The sequence below is a fragment of the Varanus komodoensis genome, unplaced genomic scaffold (assembly GCF_004798865.1).
Source record: "Varanus komodoensis strain SLA01 unplaced genomic scaffold, ASM479886v1 scaffold100, whole genome shotgun sequence".
Taxonomy (NCBI): Eukaryota; Metazoa; Chordata; class Lepidosauria; order Squamata; family Varanidae; genus Varanus; species Varanus komodoensis.
In genome coordinates, this window is record NW_025335270.1 from 1279881 (window position 1) to 1304431 (window position 24551).

Below are 24551 nucleotides of genomic sequence, written 5' to 3' on the forward strand. Positions count from 1 at the left end.
AAGCAAATTAGAAAAATTTTTACCCTGCTGGGAGACAATATTGTATAAATTGCATTCTGTTATATTAATTTTTATTGTGTTTATTTTTATTAAGTTTGCCGGTGCGCAACCATAACAACACAATTTGTAACTTGTTTAAATAGATTTTAATGTTTAAAATCTGGGGAAACAAGGTCTTTGCTTGGTTGCAAAAACTCTGAAGTAAGGACCTGATGAACCTCTCTGCTGTAACATTTCAGAGCCAATTTGTTCTCATTGGCCCTGTCTTATAGTCATTTGTGCCTTTATGAAACATTTTGGCAATCACTCTCATTCTGCTATGCCATAGAGGTCCGATTCTAATGTTAGCATAGCCAAATGAAGGTTTTTATAAACACTTCTCATACCATTGCTGTAATGTGTAGCATTACTGTTACTACGCGAGCCAGCAGGGTATAGTGCAGGCGTCTCAAACTCAGCTTCCCTGGGGGCCGCTGGAAGTAGAGTCTGGGTGAGGCTGGGCCGCATCAAGTATTCCACCCCCGCGGTGGGGGTGGGCCGCTCATCCCGCGTGGCTCCCGGAGGCCGGCCCGGGCGCCGCCGGCGCTTTGAAGGCCGCAGGGCCCCTCCCCCATGCCCTGCCCGTCCCGGCAATGGGCTCGCAGGCCGCGAGTTTGAGGCCCCTGGTATAATGGTTAAGAGTGTGGGACTGGGACTCAGGTGACCTGGATTCTAGTCCCTGCTCAGCCATGGAGCCACCTGGGTGACTTTGGGTGAGGCTCAGCCCAACCTACCTCATGGCGGGGGGGGGGGGGCAGTTGTGAGTATAAGAATAAGATTGAGAGCAGGAGGCAGAGAATGATGTAAGCTGCTTTGAGTTCTTTGTAAGGAGAAAAAAGTGGGATATAAATCTAATACATACATACATTTAAAAAAAAATCCTGCTACTGATACCAGCTCTGATCATGAAAGCTAGAAGCTATAAGTCTACTGAGGACTACAGGATGCCCACTGAAAAAAGGGAGTAAACTAAGACTGTAATAAGTATATTTATGCTTCCTGTTCAACCATTTCAAAGTCAGTTTTCTTTATGTTCCGATTGCTTTTCTTTATCTTTCACTGCCTATATCATGTTTAATATTTAGCCAGTAATTAGGCTAGAATTGACTTGAAATCTTTCATTTTGTAGGGTGTGCTGATCTCCAAAGCCTTGACATAATGCAGCCTATGGAGAGGAAAAGGCAAGGTTACATGCATGAGTTAATCCAGACAGAGGAAAAGTACATGGACGATCTTCAACTTGTCATAGAGGTGAGATTTGCTTCAACCAAAAAAGTAGTTATAGAGATAGTCAGTTCTTCCTCAGAAGGATATTAAGAGTTCCATGTTGTGCTTGTTTAGACAGAAAAAAGCCCTACAATTTCTGCATTCCTCAATCAGCAATTTTATAAAGGCTGGAGCTTCACTTAGCAAACGCTTTAACATGCTGAGCACATGGAGAACACCTTCATAAATGATAGCAATATGAAGAATCAATAATTCTCCAGCAGTCCTGATTACAGTATTTTCTATACTAAATATTTCTATTTGTCACCAATTGCTATTTGTCATGCATCTTCCAATTTTCTGATTGTGAGAACAACTCTGTAGGAATTCTCATTTGCTGCCGCACTGAGAATGTTGGTACACAGCCAACCCAATTTCTGTATAATTTCTGTTGCCACTGTATTAAGTATATATGTTAATGCCAGGAAGAATGTCAGGTTTTGTTTCTCTCACATTTATATTTCTACATTTTGAAAGAAAATGTATGTATAGGGATAGAATCTGCACCATTTAAGATGACCTGACATAGTTTGGTAGCACCTTGCAAGTTCCTAAAACAGTCTCTTCTTCTCCCTAGTCTCTGTGCCTCACACATACGGAGCACCACACATATGGTGTGGAGCCTGTTGTCAGGAGGATTTGTGGGACAGGCATTAAGGACACAGGCCCAAACTGGAGAGGTCCATATCATGGTTTCTCCCTCTCTCATGGTTGGGTATTACTCCTCCTCATCCACTCACCATGACTGGGTCTAAAGTAGAGAATGAGGCAATGATTCATCTTATACAGCCCATAGTTGCTCAATTCACTTCCGTTAATCTGCCAGGAGTGTGCCTTTTCTCTGGCACTGGGATTCACACTATTACCATGATATGTCTTTCTAGGAGTGTCATCATCATTGTGGCCCTTTGCATAGATAGAATCAAAGAATGGGAAGGACTCTCATAAGTCGTTTGACCAGTGCCCTGTAGATGCACGTAACTGCACAAGTCCAATATGGTGCCATTCACAACCTGCTTAAGCATCTCTAATGAAACTGGATCCACCACTGTCACATGCTTAAAGCACTTGTACAATCAAAACGTTCTTCCTATCTGTGAATTGTAAATATATACTCCAAGCAGCTGATCAGATGATTGCATAAATGGATATCACCAGGAAGACAATATAGAAATCAAATGTAATGGGAATCAGGAGATGGAGTAGTTGTATTCTTGCTGCCAATACAAGGCCAGGAGCAGTTTGCAATAGTGGCCATGAACAACTGATTCCAAAAATCAGAGTAAAGCTGAAAAAAAATCACTAATGAAAGCATAGTGCCAAAATACAATTTAATTTCCCCACAAAGGACAGATTTGCATTACTGAACTCAAGTGACCCAAAGCCAAAAGAGCTGTGGACTGAAACCAGGCACATTATTAAGAAAAAATGCAAAAAGACAATTCCTGCAACAAAAAGAAAGAAAAGGCCTAAAATTGATAACAGAAGAAGCACTCACAATTGCTAGGACAGGAGAGAAGCAAAAGCAAAAGGAGACAGAAATAGGGTCAGAACCCTGAATGCAACTTTACACCACCTGTCAAATGGAAACAAAAATTACAATGACCAGTGCAAAGGAATAAAAGAGGACAACATAAGAGAAAAAAAACCAAGAGACTTCTTCCAGAACATCCAAGAAACCGAAGAGCCATTCAAACCTAGATTAGGAATACCTATTCAGTTGCAATTGCTGTACTTTTGTTGCTTAATATTAGTTTTTTGTTTGTGCATTTTTAACTTTTGTAGACAGTCCAGATAGCCTCAGCTATTGGGTGGTATAAAAATGAAATGAATAAATAAATAGAAAATATGGGAACATATTATCTGACCAGAATAAAATACAGAGAAGGTAGCAACAATATACAGAATAACTATACAGAAGAGCTAAAAAGATAACAGACTCTTTTAAAGAGGAATCCTATTCTTCTTTTGTCACCTGGCTTACCTTCCACTTCCTACGCATGCCCTTTTTGTTTTTAGGTCAGCTCAATTTCTTATGGCGCCACACTGGTTTCCTCTGTCATCTTCTATCTTTTTTTTTTTTTTTGGAAATGTTTATAACTGTGCCTTTAAAATTACCTTAATTTTAAACTTTAAATTTTAAAATTTTAAAGTGGCTTCAATTGTTTATAGCTCCTGCTGTGCCAGGACTGCCACTTTTGGTATTGGATTCGATACGAGTCAAGCCTCTAATGCTCAAGTTATACCCTAGACACCACCCTGAAGTTTCTGATAAAGCTAAAACTATCTAAGCAGCATGCATTTCCATCTTTGGCAGTGTCTAAACACAAGAAGAATCAGAATGGTAAGGGTTCTGCAAACAGAAGGGAAAGGGTAGGCAAAAAATAACTAAGCCAGGATCCTTGCAACCAATGCAGTAATTGATATCTGAGCAATCAGTGAAGTAGCATCACTGCTTGCTCCTGTGGTACTAGTGTTGGAGAAGTTTGGCCTTCACATCCACCAGTATTCCACCAAAGCGGGACATCATCCCTGCTAGACACTGGGCTCGTGCTCAGTTGGTCTTTCAGGGTAAGCTTGTTGCTGCACCTTCTACTACGCCTTATTCTCGGTACTGATCTGCAAAGGCCTCTCGGTGAAGCAGCCCAACTGCTTGCTGCTGGACAGTAACGTCACGAGTGCAGTATGTCCCAAATGGATCAATTCTGTTCCCACTCTTCATTTGAGCATTGAGACCATTTTTCCAAGAAAGGTTAACCACCCCAAGGGATACACTTTGGGGCTATACATTTCACTGTTGTTACTATTTGTTGTGCGCTCATTGATATTGAAGGTCACCATCTCACCATCACAGCCTTTGTTATTGCTTTCAGCATTCATGTCCAAGCTTCCTCCATCACTGCCAAACAGAATGATCTCATTTCTTGCCCATCTCTTTATCATTTACTGTGCTATCTTCAGCAGTAGCCATCCCACTGCTCTTCCCACCAGGGGATCAACATCAGGGTTGACTGCTGCTATGGGTCTGGTTGTCACTGTTCCTGCTTCGGGGATTTGCAAGGCAATACCATTATCTTCCTCAGCTTCCACAGACGTTATGCTCCTTAAGGCTTCAGGGGATTGTAGTCCTTCTTTGGATAAAAGCTAGGTACTGTATTGTGGAAACTTGGTAATAATGCTACATTTTGCAGAATTAATGAAGGCTGGCCTGTTTTGAAGAATTAATGGTAATGACAGTTTGCTGACCTGTAACTGTAGTCCTTTTTATGGCTTCAGTTGTCTGCAGTCCTTTAGCGGGACAAAAAGCTCATAAATAGGAGAATATTCCAGCCATGCAGTGCACCAGATGATGCTCTTAAGAATACAGACTCATTCCTTGATTGATATGACTGCATCATCCACATTGCCAAGAGGTGTTCTTCTGGACAAATTGTGCAGATTAACGATGCAGTCAACAACTTCTCCTTTCATCCAGTTTTATGCAGTTACAGCACCCTCCTTTGGGTAAATGAGCACATCAGTCTTCTGTATGTATAATTGTAGACACAGTGCCTGAAGAACTATGGAAGGAGGTTCGTAACACTGTACAGGAATTAGCAAACAAACCATCCCAAAGAAAAAGAAATGCAAGAAAACAAAGTGACTGTCTGAGGAGGCTTTGCAAATAGCAGAGGAAAGAAGGGAAGCGAAAAGCAAGGGAGAAAAAAAAATATACCCAAATGAATGCAAAATTCCAGAGAATAGCTAGAAGAGATTAAAATGCTTTCTTAAATGACCAGTGCAAAGGAATAGAGGAAAACAATGGAATGGGAAAGAATAGAGATCTCTTCAAGAAAACTGGAGATATCAAGGGAACTTTTCAAGCTAAGATGGGCATGATAAAGCACAAAAATGGCAGGGACAAGCAGTGGAAAGATTACACAGAAGAACTATACAAGAAATATCTTGATGTCCCTGATAACTATGGTAGTGTGGTCACTGACTCCGAGCCAGACATCCTGGAGTGTGAAGTGAAATGGGCCTTATGAAAACTTAGCAACAACAAAGCTAGCAGAGGTAATGGTATTCCAGCGGAGCTACTCAGATCCTAAAAGATGATGCAGTTAAAGTGCTACACTCAATATGCTAGCAAATTTGGAAAACTCAGCAGTGGCCACAGGATTCGAAATTGTTAGTTTATATCCGAATCCCAAAGAAGGGCAATGCCAAAGAATGTTCAAACTACCTTACCATTGCACTCATTTCACATGCTAGCAAAGTGATGCTCAAAATCCTACAAGCTAGGCTCCAGCAGTCTGTGGACCGAGAACTATTAGAAGTACAAGCTGAGTTTCGAAGAGGCAGAGGAACTAGAGATCTAATTGCCAACATACGTTGGATCATGGAGAAAGCTAGGGAGTTCCAGAAAAACATCTCCTTCAGCTCTATTGACTACGCTAAAGCCTTTAACTGTGTGGATCACAAGAAATTGTTGCAAGTTCTTAGAGAGATAGGAGTACCAGACCATCTTACTTGTCTCCTGAGTAACCTTTATGCACGTCAAGAAGCAACAGTTCGAACTGGACATGGAACAACCAACTGGTTCAAAATTAGGAAAGGAGTACGGCAAGGCTATATATTATCATCCTGCTTATTTAACTTATATGCTGAGTACATCATGCAAAAGGCTGAGCTAGATCAATCACAAGACTGCCAGGAGAACTATCAACAACTGCAGATATGCAGACCATGCCACTCTAATGGCAGAAAGTGAAGAGTACCTAAAGAGCCTCTTGATGTGGGTGAAAGAGGAGAGCGCAAAAGTTGGCTTGAAACTCAACATTAAGAAAACTAAGATCACAGCATTCAGTCTGTGATCCTGGCAAATAGAAGGGGAAGAAATGGAAGTAGTGACAGATGGTGACTGCAGCCAAGAAATTAAAAGACGCTTGCTCTTTGGGAGGAAAGCTATGGCAAATCTAGACAGCTTACTAAAAAACAGTGCTCATCCCACTTCCTCCCCTACCTGAAAGGTAAGTAAAATTTCCAGGAGGCTTTTGCACTTGGCTCTCCTCAGATATACAGATTATTTGAAGAACACCAGCTGCACTTAGTAACCTGGCCTTTTGTCTGATGGCAAAAGGCCACTTTAGCAGCATAAGATTTAACTTTAACTTGCTACTCCATGGTGTTATGGAGTAAGAAAAGCAACACAGGTTAATATTTTCTCTTCCAAGCAGGTAATAAATGATAAAGGGAACACTTTCCTCTTTGCCTCTGGTGATTCTAATAATGGAAGAAATATCTGACAGCTATACACTCCTAGACTACAGTAATGCTATGGACAAATCTATTAAATAATTTATAGTTTGAGAGAGAAATGAAGCTTCTTAAAAGCCTGCCACTTCATCTAAACTTCTCTATCTTTCTGTCTGTAGATTTTCCACAAACAAATGGCTGAAGCTGGCTGTCTCACAGAAGCAGAAATGGGATTAATCTTTGTTAACTGGAAAGAACTCATCATGTCTAATGCAAGATTACTAAAGTAAGTGCTGACACTGTTTCATTAATATTTGTGTTGTTAGCTCTCAGAATCCCAGAAGCTTCATGATAGAATTAAACTACCAAACAAATAAAAAATAAAGATTAAAGCTACAATCCTATGTCTACATTACCTTGGAGTAGGACCAACTGAGAGCATTTAGATTTAGTTTTCTGTTTAGATGTGTAGAAGTACACTGTAAAATGCATAGCTGCTTCTCCAACTACCCAAAATTAGCTCTTAAAAAAAAAACTTATCACCCTTCAGAAAAATGTGGGATATTAAACAAATATCAGAAAAAGTGTGGAAGTGTGTGGGGGGACTGCTGTCCAGACCTTCCCTCAGGCTCATGGGCAAAAAGAGGGCCAGATGCTGTGGAAGACCAGCAGGCATTGACCTGGGCTCCCCCTCAAGCCATTCTAACCAGTTGTGAGATCGGATGCACAAATACAGCCCATATATAACATCAGTCAAAGAGGACAGAGAAAGCTGACTGAAGAAATGTGAAATCAAAGGCAAATCCTATTATAAACAATGGCTTGAAAAGATACATGGAAAGGGAGGCAGGAATCTAATGAACTAAGTACTGTATTTGAAAGGCCAGTTTATATCACGGGACTGGGTTGCTGGGTACTCTGATTGAACAGAGATCTGATGACAGCACGTCTCTCCGTGTCCAAAGGACTGGCCAGCTTTCCTTTGGAAGCAACTGGAAAAGCCCACCAAGCAGTCATTTGGGCTTGACCCCAAAGCTGCAGCAGTGGATGTAATCTGCAGGTTCTCAGTGAGCTCCTGGGGACAGTGTTCCTCCCATGCTGTTTGCCATTTGTCCCCCATTTGTTCCTGCCAAAGGAAGTCCTGTCTGACAAAAGCTTGCTCGCCCTTTCCTTGTTTGCTCCTGTGAGGGCACTTCAGCCAAACTGCTTCCTATGATTTTATGATTTTATTTTGTGCCAGAGCCCTTCGCATGCGTAAGAAGACCGGGGGTGAAAAGATGCCTGTGAAGATGATCGGAGACATCTTGGCTGCTGAGCTGTCCCACATGCAAGCCTACATCCAGTTCTGCAGCTGCCAGCTTAATGGAGCTGCACTGCTGCAGCAAAAGATAGATGAAGAACCAGAATTCAAAGAATTTTTGAAAGTATGCTATTCAGTAACTGCTTTATTAGTCACTTCTTAATTCAGCCATGTTTCCTTTTGGTTCATGGGCCAGTGCAAATATAACAAAAGCTCTCTAGCAACATATCTGGGGACAGGGGCATCCTCACCTTGAAGTAAAGATGCACTTAAAGACATTTACAACAGTACGTTACTTTTTATATAAAGTGCTGCTAAAATGCATGCTAACTTGGGTCTCAACCCATTTCTCTATCTCACAAACAAACCTGCTTGTTCCTTGGACAGTTACGAATCAGCTGCATGTTTCAAATTGACTAATTTCATTTCTGTACATGTAGCCCGGTAGTCAAAGCATGATAAAATATATGATACAGAACATCAGGTTAATCAGCTAAACTATTCTGACTAGAATTCATGGGTGCAGTATATTGAAAAACAGCACATGCCCTGCCCACAGCCTTACAATCTTAAAAGCTTATGATTATTTTATAATCATATAAAATTCAGCTAAATTATATGTTGTATGTAGCCTTTACACTTTCAGCTTCTGACATCCAGGTAACCATTATGCATGACTTCTGCTGCCACGCTCATCTGTTGAGGAATTACTTTGGGCTGAGAATCATGAAACTTGTACATCTATATGAAAAATTGCCAAATACATCCCCTGGCAATTCTTGAAATACCAAAACTTTGCACGTTGGAGATAAGGTTTCCCCCTTATTTGCCTGCCTGGACTATTTGAGTTGCTTATTAGTGACTCCTACTGGCGTCTTGTGAATAGTATACAGTATGTGTTCCTCTTATATGTGTTCTAATTATAATTGAGCTTTTACTTATCTCCACTCAGGGAACTAATGGACTTGCTTCGGTTCCATGAAACACAAGCTTGTCTTCTCCTGAGGCCATAGCTAAGCTATTCTAACAGTCAGGAAATTTCTCCTGATATCTAGCAGGAATTTGACTTCCTCTAACTTGAGCCCATTATTCCATGTTCTGCACTCTGGGATGAGCAAGAAGAGATCCTGTTCTTCCTCTGTGTGACATCCTTTCAAGTCCTTGGAAAGTGCTGTCATATTTCTCCTTGGGAGGAAAGCTATGTTTGTCTAGGCCAAACATAGAATAGTAGAATTGGAAGGGGCCAAGAAGGCCATCAGGTCCAACCCCCTATTCTTTAAATATCTCCTCAAAGGGCAAAGCCACAGTTCCTGGATCACCCTTGCCACCCTCCTCTGAACCCTTTCCAATTTGCCTGCATCTTAAACTGTGGTGTCCAGAACTGAACACAGTACTGAGGTCCAAGCAGTGCTGAGAAAGGGGGAACTAATACGTCACAGAATTTAAAAGTGATACCTTCATTAAAGGTATGTGAGGGGATGTCACACGGAGATGGGTAGAGAGCTGTTCTCCCCTGCAGAGGAAGGCAGGACGTGCTCCAAGGGAGCAAAGCTCAGGGAACCAAGGTTCCATTTAGATGCCAGGAAGAACTTCCTGACAGCCAGGACCCCGAGGGTGTGGAATGGGCTTCCACGGGAGGTCGTTGAGGCCCCATCGGTGAGGGTGTTCAAACACAGACTGGGCATGCACATGGTGGGTATATCGTGAGCAGAGCCAGCTGGAGCCGAGGGTTAGACTAGATGGCCCGGGAGGTCCCTTCTTACTCGCTCTGTTTCTATGTTTCTGTAGCAGCTTAAAACACCGTTTTCCCTTTCTGCAGCCACATCACACTGTTGACTCATATTCAGCTTATGATCTACAACAATCCCAAGATCCTTCTCACTTAAAGTATTGATTAGTGAAGTATTCCCAATCTTGTAACAATGCTTTTGGTTTCTTTTTCATATGTGCAGTATTTGGCATTTGTCCCTATTGAATTTCATCCCAGCACTACAGCCTATCAAGATCACCTCAGATCTTCTTTCTCGCTTCCAGGGTATTAGCTGTAATCACTGCATTGTTTTCAAGGAATGTGCAGATTGACTGGCTTTATAAGCAGAACCAGAATGTTCTCAGGGATTGATGTCAGACTGGCTTGTCTGTAGTTTCTAGGTCTGCCTGCCTGCCTGCTTCTTGTAGAAAGGGACAACATTTGCCCTTGTCCAGTTATCTGGAACTTCCCCTGTCCTCCATGAATTCTCAAAGATGATAGACAGTGGTTCTGAGAGGCCTTCCTCCAAATCCTTGATGATTCTAGCATGGAGTTCATCGGGCCCTGGAGATTAACCCAATTAGAGGATCCTTGGCTATTCACCTATCAATTTTGAGCTGCCATCCTGTACCTTCAGTGTACTTTCCCTTCACTGGGAAGGTCATAGATCATCTTCTGGCAGAAAACTGAGCCAAAGTAAGAATTGAGCATTTCTGCCTTTTCTTTGAAATCTGTTATCATTTTGTCATCCACTTTGAGTAGCTGAACCCCCATTTCTTTCCTCTGTATTTTCACTTGGACATATCTGAAGAAGGCTTTTTTGCTGCTTTTAGCATCTCTTACTAGCCTCAGTTCATTTCTAGTTTTAGCCTTCCTGATGCATCCCCTGCAATTCCATGGAACCTGCTTGTATTCTTCCTTTGTAGCCTGGGCTTCCTTCCACCTCTTATACATGTCCTTCTTTCAGATCAAGCTGTTCTGCCAAAGGCCGGGGTTCTTTTGGATTTGGAGGCAATGAACACTCCAGTAGGTGAAGGAAAAGCAATGCTTTATTTAAGAAATAATAGCATCTGCGGGCAAACAAAACAGCATTTATACCTTGCAAGAGTATCTTCTCTCCTTCAGCTGCCAGGAGCCCTGGTTGGGCAGCGAGAGACCCCAGGCCATCAATCACACAGCATCCAGTACCTGATCTGTGTAAACACTCCCAAACTCAAGCTCTCAATCCCCTGGCTTTATAATGGAGTAATTGAGTGCATCTGGCTCACAAACCTCCATTCTACGCATGCCAGGCCCCTGGCCCCTGAGCCAACACTGGGGTAAACAACTCCAGATAGCTAATCTAGGATCCTCCCGAATGCTCTACACCTGAGACACAGCACTCCCTTCTGGCAAGGGGAATGTAGAACAAGATATGAAAAACAAAACACATTCCGTTGTATAACTGAAGCCTCAACATACTTGATAAGGGCACTATGAGGGGAAATGAGACGTGTCAAACCTAACTCCTCACCATGCAATAATCTTCCACATGTTTCCAATACACAAGTTTTTTGTGAAGCCACATGGGCTTCTCCTGCTGTTTTTTTATCCCTTTTCCTTATTGGAATTGTTTGTAATTGTGACTTTAGAATGTCCTTTTAAAAAACATTCCTGTCCATCTTGGACTCCTTTTCTCATTAGACTCTAGATTAGAGCCATTTGCCATGGGACTTGACTTATAATTGTTCTGAGTTTGTTAAAATTGGCTTTCTTGAAATATACATGTTACAGGATACATGTTTGGCTACATTTTTTAACACTTTTGCTTCCTATAAAATCAAGATTTCACTTGGTCACTTTTCCCCAGGGTATAATTTGCTCCTGCATATACAAGAAGGAAGAGATGTGTGTCAGTGGGCTTTATGAGCCTTGGTGGTCTTTCAGTTATAATGTTGATCTGTCCTCCCGGGGGAGAGCTTACCTGATGAGTCCACAGGTCTTCCTGTCAAACATGTGTTTGCATCCCACACAACAGGGAATCTCCCACAATTAACACTCACCCTTTCTTGCTCTCGCATGCCTTGGTATCAGTGCCACCGCTTGGTTGATCTTCAGCCTCTTGCTCAGTGCTGCACAGGATCCCTTGTAGTTCTTCCACTGCAGGCTGCCCTGCACTCTCATCCTCGAGTAACTGAACACCTTTCCGTAGTTCTTCTCCTTCCATTGGAACAGAGTGTCCACTCATTCTTTTGCACTTGTCACCCTTTTCTGGGGAGTTTCCTCCTCATTTTCCCTTCCCGCAGGATTCTCCTCTTTTGCCTCAGCTCACTTTTGCACTTCTAGCTCCTCTACTGTTAGCTGTTGCAGTTCCATCACTTTAAAAACTCTTCCTCTGCTTTTATTCCCTTGAGGGTGGACACTCACTGCTCTACCACCCTCACCTTTTCTTCCAACAGGGCTACAAGCTTTTACTTGTTACACATGTAGGCCATGTAGACCCCAGGCAAGAAAACAAACATTGCACAAGCATTGCAGGTCACCACCACTGGGGAGACGTCTCAATCCATTCTTTCTGCTACCTTTTTGATTCTACTTTGTCGGGCCTGTTTTAACAACCAGTGCTTTCTCCTGTCTTCCATGAAGGTTAACAGTTACACAGTCCTGCCAGTAAATGGGAGTGTGTTAAACGGAAGAAAACAAAGTGGGGGGAACTAAAGGGAAAAAGAAAAACGTGAGGGACCTCCCCTACCAAACCCCTGCTAGCTCTCCGTTTGCTCACGCTGATTGCTCACTCTCTGGGATGTTGGCTGCTTGTATCCCAGAGACCCCAGACGAGCTGGGTCAGCTTCCCCTGACCTGCTCAGCCAGGAGTCAGGAATCAGAATGACTCTCCCCACCCACACAGCAGGTGGTAGCAATTGGGCAACTCCCTTTCAGTGGCAGCTCTCGGAAGTGCACAGTGTAAACATTGTGCTTTTATAATGCCATATTGTTCTCTAATTCAGTGTAAACCGCTTCAGGATTATTAAAATGGGAAGTGTTAAGCAGTCTAAAATATATAAGCATTCTATTATAAATAAATAATAATCCACAATCCTATGACAGCAATACCAATGACTGGCTCTGTTTGAAAGAGTGCATTAAAATAGCTCCATGTCAGAAGTATCAATGCAGTTCTCCATTGAAAATTATGCTTCAACTTGCAGAAGTTGGCTTCAGACCCCCGCTGTAAGGGGATGCCTCTCTCCAGCTTCCTGTTGAAACCTATGCAGAGAATTACTCGCTATCCTCTTCTCATAAAAAGTGTGAGTATCAAGTTTTTTGCTTTTTTTCTCCTCTTGAATTTTTTCCAAAGCAGAGAGAAGAAAATGGGAAAAATATAAATCCAGGTTAAATCTAGTTCTTGACAGGGCATTTACTACATTTTCCCTTTATTATACAAACCAAAGTATAGGTGGAATCAATTGGTTGCTTGGAGGTTTTCAATATAGATTATCATAATAAAGGATTCTATGTGGCCTCTTTCCATGAGAATGCTTCTGCATATGTCCCTGATTAGTATGTAAAATCAAATCATGCCATAATGCATAAAAATGGTGACTGAGGTTGCCTTCTGGTAGCTTTAGTTGGTACTTCAATTTTTTGGCCATGAATATTTGCCACAGCAGCCACACATCCAGAGTTCACTGTCAGTAGTTCTGTAGTCTTCCAGCTTTTAGCTGTGTCTATATGGGCTGCCATCAGCATGAACATGATTAAGTCCTTGGATATCACTTGTTGTGCTTCCCGTATTGTTAATAGAGCCCATGTTAGTTCAACATACAGTTTAATGTGCAGTTTTGCCATTGTTCCAATTACTGGCTTTGTGAAGCACCAAATGAAATCAGAAATTAGCTGGATTGACTCTCTTCTGTGAAGGCAAAAAAGAGTAACCCTGCAATTAAAATACTGAAAGAATTTGTATATTTATGGATATTTCTTGAAGTAGTATTGTACTTTAAAAATTTTTTTTTCCTTCAACCAGATTCTGGAAAACACCCCTGAAAGTCACCCAGATCACAATAATCTGAAGCTGGCCCTTGAATGTGCTGAAGAACTGTGCTCCCAAGTTAATGAGGGGGTACGTGAAAAGGAAAACTCAGACAGACTTGAATGGATACAGTCTCATGTCCAATGTGAAGGACTTGTTGAGGTAACTGCACCTTGGGTTCTGTGGTGAGGAATGAAAGAAAGGTGTATGGTTGAAATGTATTATTGTAGAGATGCCAAGGGCTGATGTTTGATTAAACCACACATAAAACTTCTTCCAATTAATAGGATCACAAGCACAGTGCATTAAAAAGTATGGGGAGAGTCAGGAATTGATAGTTTTTTGTGGAGGGCTTACAAAATGAAGCATAGAAGCATTTTTGTCAGTTTTTAAAGCCCCTACCACCACAAAATTCCAGTGTAAGCAAATGCCTTTCACTTCTTCCAGAGTGATATTTTAGCAAATGTCCAGGGAAAAGTTTGCCTTTATAAGCAAGTAGGGTAGCCCATCCTTTCACTGCAAAGCCTTCAAAGGCAGTTACAACCTTAAACAAATGGCAAATGCTTTTCAGTGGCTCCAGCGCATCTGGCTGTGTCAAAAGCTGGGGTGGAGGTGAGTGACTTGCCATGTGATCCACTCAGACATTGCTACAGCTTGTTTTCAAGCCATGAGGGATCTAAGTGAACTAGCGTCACGTGCTTTGGGAGCACATTCACAAAACTAATTCCAGTAGAGATGGGCATTGCAGATTTGACTCAGGTTGTTCTCTGTTGATTTGCACTGGTTGAACTATCATGTCAGGCTTTGGTTGATTTGGAGTCTGTGTACTTCCGCATTGGTTTTCTTTCTCATTTAGCAACCGATTTTCAACTCCCTGACCAACTGCTTGGGACCACGGAAGCTTTTACACAGTGGCAAGCTCTACAAAACAAAAAGCAATAAAGAACTATATGGCTTTCTCTTCAATGATTTTCTGCTCCTCACCTACATGGTCAAGCAGTTTGTCTCTACCGGATCAGATAAACTGTTCAGCCCAAAATCAAATTCTCAGTTCAAAATGTACAAAGTGGTGAGTGAATTAAAGAACTTTTCATTGGTTTGCTTTCACAGAACAGAGGGAATGGGATATCTTCTATTATTGAAAATCTATTTAATTTGTTACTTTTCTTTTATCTGTGCAGCTGTAGTCTTTTAATAACAGTAATGTTGAATTTAATGATGACTGACTCTCACTATGGACCAAAGCCTCTGTATAGGGACTGATAAAATATGTGGCACTGACTTTATAAATATCTGAATCTGAGCATTAGTTAGATGACCTCTAGCTCTTCCTTCTTAAAGGGTAGAAACAGTCCAACAGTCCAAACTTACTGGGTCCTTTGAAGAACATTCTAAAAAATGGTTATGCCTAGTAATTTGGGCATTCCAGCCATTTTCTTCTTCTAGTTAACCCAGTCCTGTTCTCGCATTAAAGTTGGCACATAAGCTAACATGTGCCTTTGAGAAACAAGAAATTAGCGAGTCCAATGTGCCAATTTACATACCCCAGATTCCTGGGGGAACAAGGCCCTGGGTGGAATATACACATTGACACATAGGAGGCTTCTAAAGTGGTCACCTTAAAGGAGTAAGGTCTGGAAATTATTAGGACAATTGTTCTGTCTAGCCTAGATATCTATATTTAAGTCAACAGATACCAATGTGGCCAGACCTCCCCTACCTCATCCCTCTGAATGTATTTTAACTGAGGAAACAGAGTAAGTCATAAACCTCTGGATATCCAGAAAATCAGATTTCATAAGCCAAGTTTCTTGTAGAAAAGTATATCAAAACCATGCAAGAACATTATTTTTAATAATATTATATTTAATTAATATATAACTTATGACTCTTATTAAAAAATCAGAGTCATAAAGCTTATTGCTCCAGCTCCCCAGGTTCCAAAAAGGGACTCTCGTCAGTCAGCAGTCATTATCTTGTTTAAATCACCATCAGTGTCCAGGAAAACGCAGCCATTCTTTAAGGAGACCTCTTCCAGATCACTCTGTTCGTCAGCATTGTCTACTTGGCTTACAGCTGAAAGGTTCCTTTCTGATTTCTCTTGTCTGGAAATAAAGGAGGTAACTACTGGATGCCTTAAATCTGCCACCGATGGAGTAAGGGGGTCAGAAGTGTGGCACTCTCCAATATCATAGTCAGATCAATGGCTTTGGCCCTTGAATTAGGAGATCCTTCTTTGAACTCAGGAGCTTGTCTCTTATCGTACCTAATCTAGCAGTAATTGAAAGTTGTTCTGTGGAAGAAAGGACTGAGAGAGTTAAATAGGTTCTCTCCAGCTGAGTTCTCAAAGGAAAGGAGTTCTGGTGGTAAATTGGGGTTCACAGTACAGTCAAGTCAAGGTTCCAAATTATGCTGGACCACATCTGCTGGGCATTCTTTAATAAAGTTGTCCAGCTCCATCAAAGTGTCCTCTTGTTGCCAATGTGGCAACAGAGGATATATAGATAAATCATCAAAGACCCTAGCTAGAAAAATCCCCTTGGAATACGGGAGTTCTTTCCAGAGTAATGGTAAACTAGGAATCCTGGGACTGCATATGTAAGCAAAACTCTGTGTGCCTGCTTTAGACTGTTAAGACACTCCAAAGAAATTAAATTGTTTGTTGACTAGGCCTTCTGTACAAGGGAGATGGTGAATAACCTGTCGCATTTAGTTCCAAAGCATCAAAAGAGCTTTAAATTTGCAAACACTTAAGTACACTTTGCAGGTCTGTAGCTTTAACTGGAAGTGTCCCTCCCCTGCTTGCAGCTGCCGTGTCTTGTTCTTTTTAAAGCTCACTTTCTGAGGTGGAAAGAGGCCCATTATGGACTGTATTAGTTTCAGTAGGTGAGAAAGACTTGTGGATAAAGTGGTTAAGTTTAATTTCTATTTGTTTTATTCTTTCAAAATTACATTTCACCATTTTAGCAGTTAGTTGTGTGAGGTAATCTATTGGATTGTCAACTATGCTGTGATTGTTAGATTCTAGGTCTCTTCTGGCTTGCCATAGCTGAGATAAATTGACTTCCCTCTCAGATGCCCAATTAATGTTATCATTGAGATTTATGAGGGGAGTAAAACAGTTACCCTATTTTTCTGACTATAAGATGCCCCCATGTATAGGATGCCCCTCATTTTTCTTACTGATCTCCGAGTGAGCTGCTGCTGTGCACACACGGGAAGCACTCAAAGGAAAAAAAAAAACACTTGGTCTGTTTACAAGCTACAAAGGGAGATGCCTCCTCAACATCATGGGCTCTTTTACAACCTCCCCGTTACTAGAGGCTGATATATAAATCCCTGGTAAGCCAGGAATCAAAGAAAAGTAAGCAAACAAACAAAAAAAAAGACTCCTAGACCTTCGAGCCAGGTCTCCTAAATAAGAGGCGTCTATTGTAATTCCACAATATATTCAGCCAGCCCCACCTGACTTCCCAGCTGTGAAATCTGAAGGCCAAACTTCCCAGCAAGCAGAGATTCTTGATAAACAGGATAAATAGACTACAAAAGTTCTCACATTAAGATCTACTGAATGCAGCCCTGCTGTATCATGACAATAAGGTAGAACATTTATCTTAAAGCAAAAATATAGGTGGGAGTAATGTGCCAGTTTATCTGCTCAAGGTGTCATCTTGATCCCTCCCCCTGACTCCCCAGGTGGAAATAGTCACAAGCATAGTTTTAGAGTGTTCTTGATGAACCTCAGTCTAGAGTTTAGACTTCAGTACATCTCAGTTTATGTTGATTTAGGGTATAGGTCAGAGCTCAAGGGTAAAATTGTAGCCTCTATTCTTCCATATAGGCTATCCACACATCCTAGTGTAGGAGAGTCATCTTGCGCCATTGCCCTATTGTTGTCCACCTCAGACCTGAAGGCATGAATGATTAATTTGTTTCAGCTTACTAAAGTTGTTCTGTTTCTATAACGGAAGCTCTCTGTGTGTTTTCCAGCCTATTTTTCTGAATGAAGTCCTAGTGAAATTGCCAACAGACCCTTCTAGTGATGAACCAGTTTTCCACATTTCCCATATTGATAGAGTATACACATTAAAAACTGATAACATCAATGAGAGGTAAGTCGAGGGAATGTTTGTCTTCAACAATACTTTTTGGTTTGGGGTTGCTGTATGGAGAAACAGCTGTTAGAGGGATGAGGGTTCACACACAGGGTTGCATTGGAGATCAGTCACACAGAAGCCGGCTGTGGGAGGGGCCCTCTGCGGTTCCTGCTCTGCCTCAGTGCCGTTTATGTTAAGGGGAGGGTCTCTCTTTGGACATCAGAGCCGTGCATTCTCAGTGAACAGCATTCCATTAATAACTGAGACAGAAGTGGGAGGGGTTTGATAGCCCTCAGGGGGCCTGGGCATACTAATTATATCATTTGGATTGATCTGAGGTTCATCAAGAAAACTGTTGTGATTATTAATTTTCTGTTAAAAATAATGGGGAAAACAATATTACAATTTCTAACAGACTAGCCACAGCTTCCAAGGGCTAGGGGAGTGCTGCTTCCAAGTGGTGGGAATATTTTGAATCGGAAGCTGTCTGCCTTCCATCCAAGAGCATTGCTGGGCCAGTGTCTGGAATCGCTTTGCCATACCTCTGAATGACCACTGGGGTGCAAGATCTGTGGAGCTGCTGGCCTTGAGGCTGATGTCCAAGGCAGCAGTCAGTATGATTGTCATTAGCACTGGCTCCACAGGACTGATGTTGCTTGCTGCACCCACCTTCCTAAAAAATATGGTCAGAGGATGGCCTTCTGGACATGTACATAGTTACAGTCAGATGCTCATTTTATTCTTTTTACTTTAAAAATAAATTGCACTCCTTTAGGACAAACTAATGCTAATTTCCAAGGAAACGACTGGGTATATAAACAGAGTAAGCCACCATATGTAACTTGCCACAGTGAGTTTGCATGTTGCCCACATTCACATTTCTTCTCACAGGGTGGCTTTTTTGTGACAAGCCATGACTTGCATAAGATTTGTTGTGCTCTCAATGGGCTCTTGTATTCTCTGAACCTGGGCAGCCAGTCTGTCTGTAGGTACAGAGAAGCAGCAAATGTTATCAATTCTTTCCTCAAACTCTCATCTGCAGTGAGAAATAAAGCAGCAGCCCTCAACAGCCAGGAGCAGCTTGGCAAGAGCAGCGTAAATTCCCTTGCTACATTGCAGGGTTCAGCTGGGCCCCTGCCAATGACAGCTGCTCCACCAAGTGGCACCTTAGAGAGAATGTGACTGGCTCAGTTTCTGTGCCAACCACAACCCCTTTTGTAGATCACACTGGCTTGTCATTCCCGCACCACCTTTTTGACAACTGTTTTTCAGGATTTTCAAATTGACAGTGGTATTCTCGTCTCATAACTACCCAAGCGGCACGGTGGAGAGTGGCTATCACTAGTTCACCACCTTCCCCCCACCACCTTTTTTGCACCCGAGATTTGGGTTGGTAGTTCAAAGTTGTACAACTCTGACTATCGCAAATATGTGGCCTTAACTCATTAGCTCCCTGACTGGTGCGCCTGTCAATTTACAGGAGGCTCCATCGTGGTCATTGGCAAAACAAGGCTTCAAATTGGTTACTTTGTGGCTTTGTTTCTCATTTGGAAGCTGCCAAAAAGTGAGCAATGAAGTGCAGTTGTGAGGGGATGTTTGCCAGCAAAAAGGATGGCTCCTCCTCAGTTTTCTGTGGTATCTTCCGTGTGTGTGTGTGTTGGGGTGAAAGGAAGAAACAAGTCCCTACAATATACAGCATTCACCACTCTTCCTTCCTCTGCTCTCCTTCCTTTCTTGCCCACTTTCATCTACCTTTTCTGCCTCTCTCCTCCCATTGACCCCCAACATTTGGTATATACCTTCCAAATGGAATCAGGTATCACTTAATGTTACATTTAATTTAATTCATGAACATAATGATTGATGAATAAAGCAATTAATTGGAGGGGAATTGATTTAATTTTAGAGCAGAAAATGTGTGGGGAATGGGAAACTGATGGTGATTCCTGATTTGCTCTTAACTTGCTTTTATATTAGTTAATTTTTTTGAAAATCTGTTTTGATATACATGAAAGCCTCATAAAAAAGGCCTGTCAAGTACCCCCCCCCCACTTTTTGGGGGGATTTTTTCCAGACCTGTTTAAAAACACTGCAAGTTAATTGAAGCAGAAGGCTTTTTGTTCATTTGTTTTATTTTTGAATCACTAATAATTCCAGGTCAACCTGAGATAGGGTGCAAATTGATTGAGGAATTTGTTTTATTTGGGGTGATTTGGATATAAAATTAATTGGCTGGTCTTATCTTCTGTGCAACTTAAATTTTAACTATGTTTAAATTAGCACAGATAAATGTAAATTGCCATATGCAAATTTTATGCTGATTTGTATTCTATAGTTCTGAGCACCTCATCTTTTTACTCCTGGCTCTAGTCTCAACTTTACTGACTGGGAATGGGAAAAGGGATGAAGACAACTGAGCCACCAGAATGAAGAGCATTCCTTAAGCCAAGTGCTCACCCACGAGGCAGGCTTGTTCCCCTCTTGCTTTTCCCAAGAGAGAGACTGAAGCAGACCAAACACTTGAGGAATGCTTCACAGGCCTCAGGCTCACCCATTACCTCACTTGCTCTGATTTTTGTTGAGTGGGACTTACTGAAGTGCTGGTATTTTTTGTGTAACCTATGTTTAAAGAATCCCCACTTTAAGTGTTAAAGTATTTTAAGCAAGAGAAAAGAAACTGCTGATGGGGCCAGCATTCCTGGTGACAGGGACACAACACCTGATTTATAAGCCCTCAAAGCCTTTGATTGGGATTGAAACTAGGATGTGAAATTCGTGGACAATTACCTACATAAATTCATGCACGTTTGTAGGTTGTTTCTTTGATTAGTTTGTTCTATTTTTACATGAAAATTTTCACTTATGCAGAACTGCCTGGGTCCAGAAAATTAAAGGAGCTTCAGAGCTGTATATTGAAACTGAAAAGAAGAAACATGAAAGGGCTTACCAAGGTGCTGAACACTGAGTGGTTGAACCTTTAAAGAACAGGTTTGAGTGGGATTAGAATGATCCATCATTGGCTCACTAGGAACACTCCTTTCCTGAGTACCTCTTCTGATTCCCACAGCACACTTTCAGCGGTTTTAATGCAATATTCCTTTTGCTTTGAATACTGTACCCTCCAAGAGTGTGGTAGGTTCTTTTTGAGTTGCATTTCTCTGGTAAATGTTCAGTAAAGAATTCCAGTGGCATAACAAGGGAATGCTGGTGGGTCAGAAAAGAGGCAATGTATGTCTCCTAGGTCATTTGTTTTACCCAACCAGGGCTGCAGTGGTGACTGCTTCAGCTCATGTGCAAATAGCAATGTAGATGGTTTGTAGTTTCCCCTATATGTTGCTCTGTTAGTTCTGTTTTCCTATCTAAGTTGTATATTGGCTCTAAAAGGCTTTTCTCTTTCAGCTCGATCACAGAAATATTCTGGAATAGGACGTTTGATGGTACATGTCATTGAAGCAACAGAACTAAAAGCATGTAAACCTAACGGTAATAATCTTCTTATGTTGGCCATATATGTTAATTTGAACTAGTTAATGTATAGCGTATAACACCAATAGCGCTTTTCAAGCAAAGATTTTGGAGAGAAAATACACTGCTAAACATGCCATAAATACACTTTTTTGTTTTGTGTTCAGGTAAGAGCAACCCATATTGTGAAATCAGCATGGGATCTCAAAGCTATACTACAAGGACACTGCCAGACACTTTGAATCCAAAATGGAATTTTAATTGTCAATTCTTCATCAAGGATCTTTATCAAGATGTGCTGTGTATCACCATGTTTGACAGGGACCAGTTTTCACCTGATGGTATGTGCATTATTTTGACTGTGATTATTGTTTCCAGTCTTTGTCCTGTGACGATGATCAGGAATTCAGGGTTGCATTCAGGATTATAGTGCAAAACTAATTCTGACTGCCCAAGTCCATCTGTTTGGCTCTTATTCTTGACTCCCATCATATGGATGTGTCTGCCCTGCATAGTGGCAGAGGCTGGTTGCAGCAACTTAAGATTCATGGCGCATAGTGCAAAAGAGTGACCATTGTTTCCCCAAAAAATATTACTGCTTTGCCTTGGGTTGAGTAAGTTCTGAACAACCTTAAAAAGCTCCTCTGGGTAGCAAAGCCAAGACTGAATAGAAGCATGAGGTATTGTTTCTTTGTTGCAAACACTGCCTCAAAATATACCCAACCATAGGCATATAGTAGGTTTACTGGCAGTCTTCCATCAGCACTCAGACCACTGCTTGTGTCTTTTAAGCAAACTCTCTGGGCTGCTTACTAGTATTGCTAATTCTATCTGGCTTGCTGTCTGTAACAGAGTTGTAGTTTGTCCTAAGGATTTCATTGGTTGCTCTTTGGATCCAGCGAACATATCCTATGCCATATCTCAGGAACAAAGTGCAACCAAGAAAATTGAAAGTTTACAACATTCTTATAATTAACACAGAACGTCTTCAGATAAATGACTCTTTTCGTCATTTACCTCAAAATTCTGAGCAGTTTTTTACATTTCATGATATAACAACATTGGACATAAAAGGTAGCCAGTGCTGCAGGAAAAATACAATACCCAGCTTTGGAACATTGCCTTTCATGCTTTACTAAGATTACTTAGTAAAATTTGAGTTGAAGCAAATAGAGCAGTCAATGAGCCAGTGTGGTGCAGTGGCTAAGAGTGCGGGACAGGGACTTAAGAGATCCGTGTTCTGATCCACACGCAGCCCTGGAGCTCCCTGGGTGACACTGGGCCAGGCACAGGCTCGCAGCCCAACTTAACTCACAGGGTTGTTGCTGTGAGAATAAAATAGAGAGGAGGGGAATCTTCTAAGACACTTTGGATTCCTTGCAACAGGAAGAAGTGTGAGGTATAAATGTGTTGTGATGATGATGATGATGAGGACTGGTGCCACTGCCTCTTGGGAAAGTCAGATTGCTTACCTGTAACAGTCTTTCTTTGATGGTCTTCCATGCATTCACACATACGGGCTTTGCACCTGCGTAGAACTGTTGCAGGAAGATTCTAGAGAAAAGTGTTAGCTTAGGGAGAAAGCCCCTCCCTTTGCTGTTCTAGTTTCATGTGGGAGAAGCTCCCACCCATTCCCTTAGTTCCATTGAGACTGCCATCGGTACCAAGACCAAGGGAGGAGTGTGGTTCTGCCCCAGTCTGGCCCTTGTGTGTCCCTGGCAAGTAAGGGGACAACATCAAGTGGGGCTGGTGAGCAGGTTGTGTGAAAGCACAGGTGACCATTCAGAGAACAGCTACAGGTAAGCAACCTGCCTTTCTTCTTCTTGGTCTTGGCGCATCACACATAAGGGTGATTATCAAGCTTACCTCACATTAGAGGTGGGAAGGTGTTGTCAGCGGAAAACTGTGAACTGCCCTGCCAAAGGAGCAGTCTTGCACGGTGCAGATGTTGGGTTGGTAATGCCAGACGAAGGTGGAGGAAGTGGACTGTGTTGCCATCTTGCAGAGGTCCTCTAGAGAGATGCCCACATGTAGCACCATAGAGGTTGCCATTGCCTTGTGTTTTGGGCAGCTCAAAGAGTTGTAGCCCCACAAGCTGATAGGCGAGGAGGATGATCCTAAGCACCCAATGTGTGGGTCAATATGAACTGACAGGCTCACCTTTGGAACACTTACTATAACACTCTCTGGGACTGGGGGAAGGACTCAGTATGGAACCAATACAAGGAAGTGCCCTATGTACATCCAGGGTGTACCGGGTGGATTTCATCAAATTTGCTGGCATTGGGAAGAAGGCTGGTAAAACAATGTCCTGATTAAGGTGGAACAGTGATACCACCTCGGGGAGAAAGTTTGGGCCCAGGCACAGGACTGCCTCATCCTTGTGAAAAATCAGGAACGGCTGGTTGATGCAGGGAGCACATAGTTCACCACCTCATCTTGCCAATGTGATGGTAACTAGGAAGGGCCCTTTCCAGGACAGAAGTCTGAAGAGGCCAGTGGTTCAAGGGCAGTTTTGTAAGTGCCTGAAGAACCACCGAAAGGCTCCACCTGGGGACAAAAGACCAGAGTTGTGGGATGAAGTTCTGGAGATGCTTGAGGAAGTAGTGCAACCATGAATGAGAGAAGACCAACAGGCCTTTGATCAGTAGATGGAAGGACAAGACTGCTGCCAGACGTACTCTGATAGAGGAGAGTTTAAGTCCCTTGGTGTATTATATATGGAGACAGTCAAGGATTTTATGGATTGACAGAAGGTGGGGGTAAAATCCTTTCTGTCAGGCAAGTGTGGTGAAGATGCTCCATTTTGCCATGTATGGACAGTTATACTGCTTTGTCCAGAACTGCCTGTATATCCGGATGGAAGGTCAGTCCTTGTCTACTAGTTGATCCATCATGACCTAAGGCATAGGGTGGCAACTTCAGGATGGAGTATCTTCACTGGGTCCCAGGAGAGGATATCCAGTCTCAATAGGAGTCAGAGAAAAGTCTTGTTGACCAGACAAAGGAGGCTCATGAACTATGCCTGCCAGGGCCACCATGGGGTGATCAGTGTGCAGAAGGCCCTGTCTCTGCAAACCTTCACAATTACCCTGGTAATGAGAGAGAATGGCAGGAAAAGGTAAAACAGTGTCCCATTCCATTGGAAAAAGAACACATCTCCTTATCAAGCCCTGGTCGATCCCTGGTCTGGAGCAGAACCTGTTACAGGCCATTTTACTCATGGTACCAAAGAGGTTGAAGGATAGTGTGTCCCAGGTCCGGAAGAGATCCATGAGGACTGTGGGGCTATCTTCCATTTGTGGACCCCTTCAATCTGTCTGCTCAGAGTGTCCCTCAGGTGGTGTCCCTCTTGATGCACCAGTCCCAATTGTGTACCATGAG

At 42.2% G+C, this 24551-nt stretch overlaps 1 protein-coding gene across 5 annotated transcripts in view; it reads left to right on the forward strand.

Annotated features, from left to right (window-relative positions):
• The window catches only part of ITSN2 (intersectin 2), a 122726-nt gene that overhangs the window by 90993 nt on the left and 7182 nt on the right, over positions 1-24551 (forward strand). For all 5 annotated transcript variants that reach the window (XM_044419237.1, XM_044419238.1, XM_044419239.1 and 2 more), the window contains 10 exons: positions 1169-1290; positions 6723-6829; positions 7784-7967; positions 12782-12880; positions 13600-13767; positions 14462-14674; positions 17596-17717; positions 20571-20653; positions 21102-21185; positions 21335-21508. In XM_044419237.1, the coding sequence (XP_044275172.1) occupies positions 1169-1290; positions 6723-6829; positions 7784-7967; positions 12782-12880; positions 13600-13767; positions 14462-14674; positions 17596-17717; positions 20571-20653; positions 21102-21185; positions 21335-21508 (1356 nt within the window). The remainder of the gene's footprint in view (positions 1-1168; positions 1291-6722; positions 6830-7783; positions 7968-12781; positions 12881-13599; positions 13768-14461; positions 14675-17595; positions 17718-20570; positions 20654-21101; positions 21186-21334; positions 21509-24551) is intronic.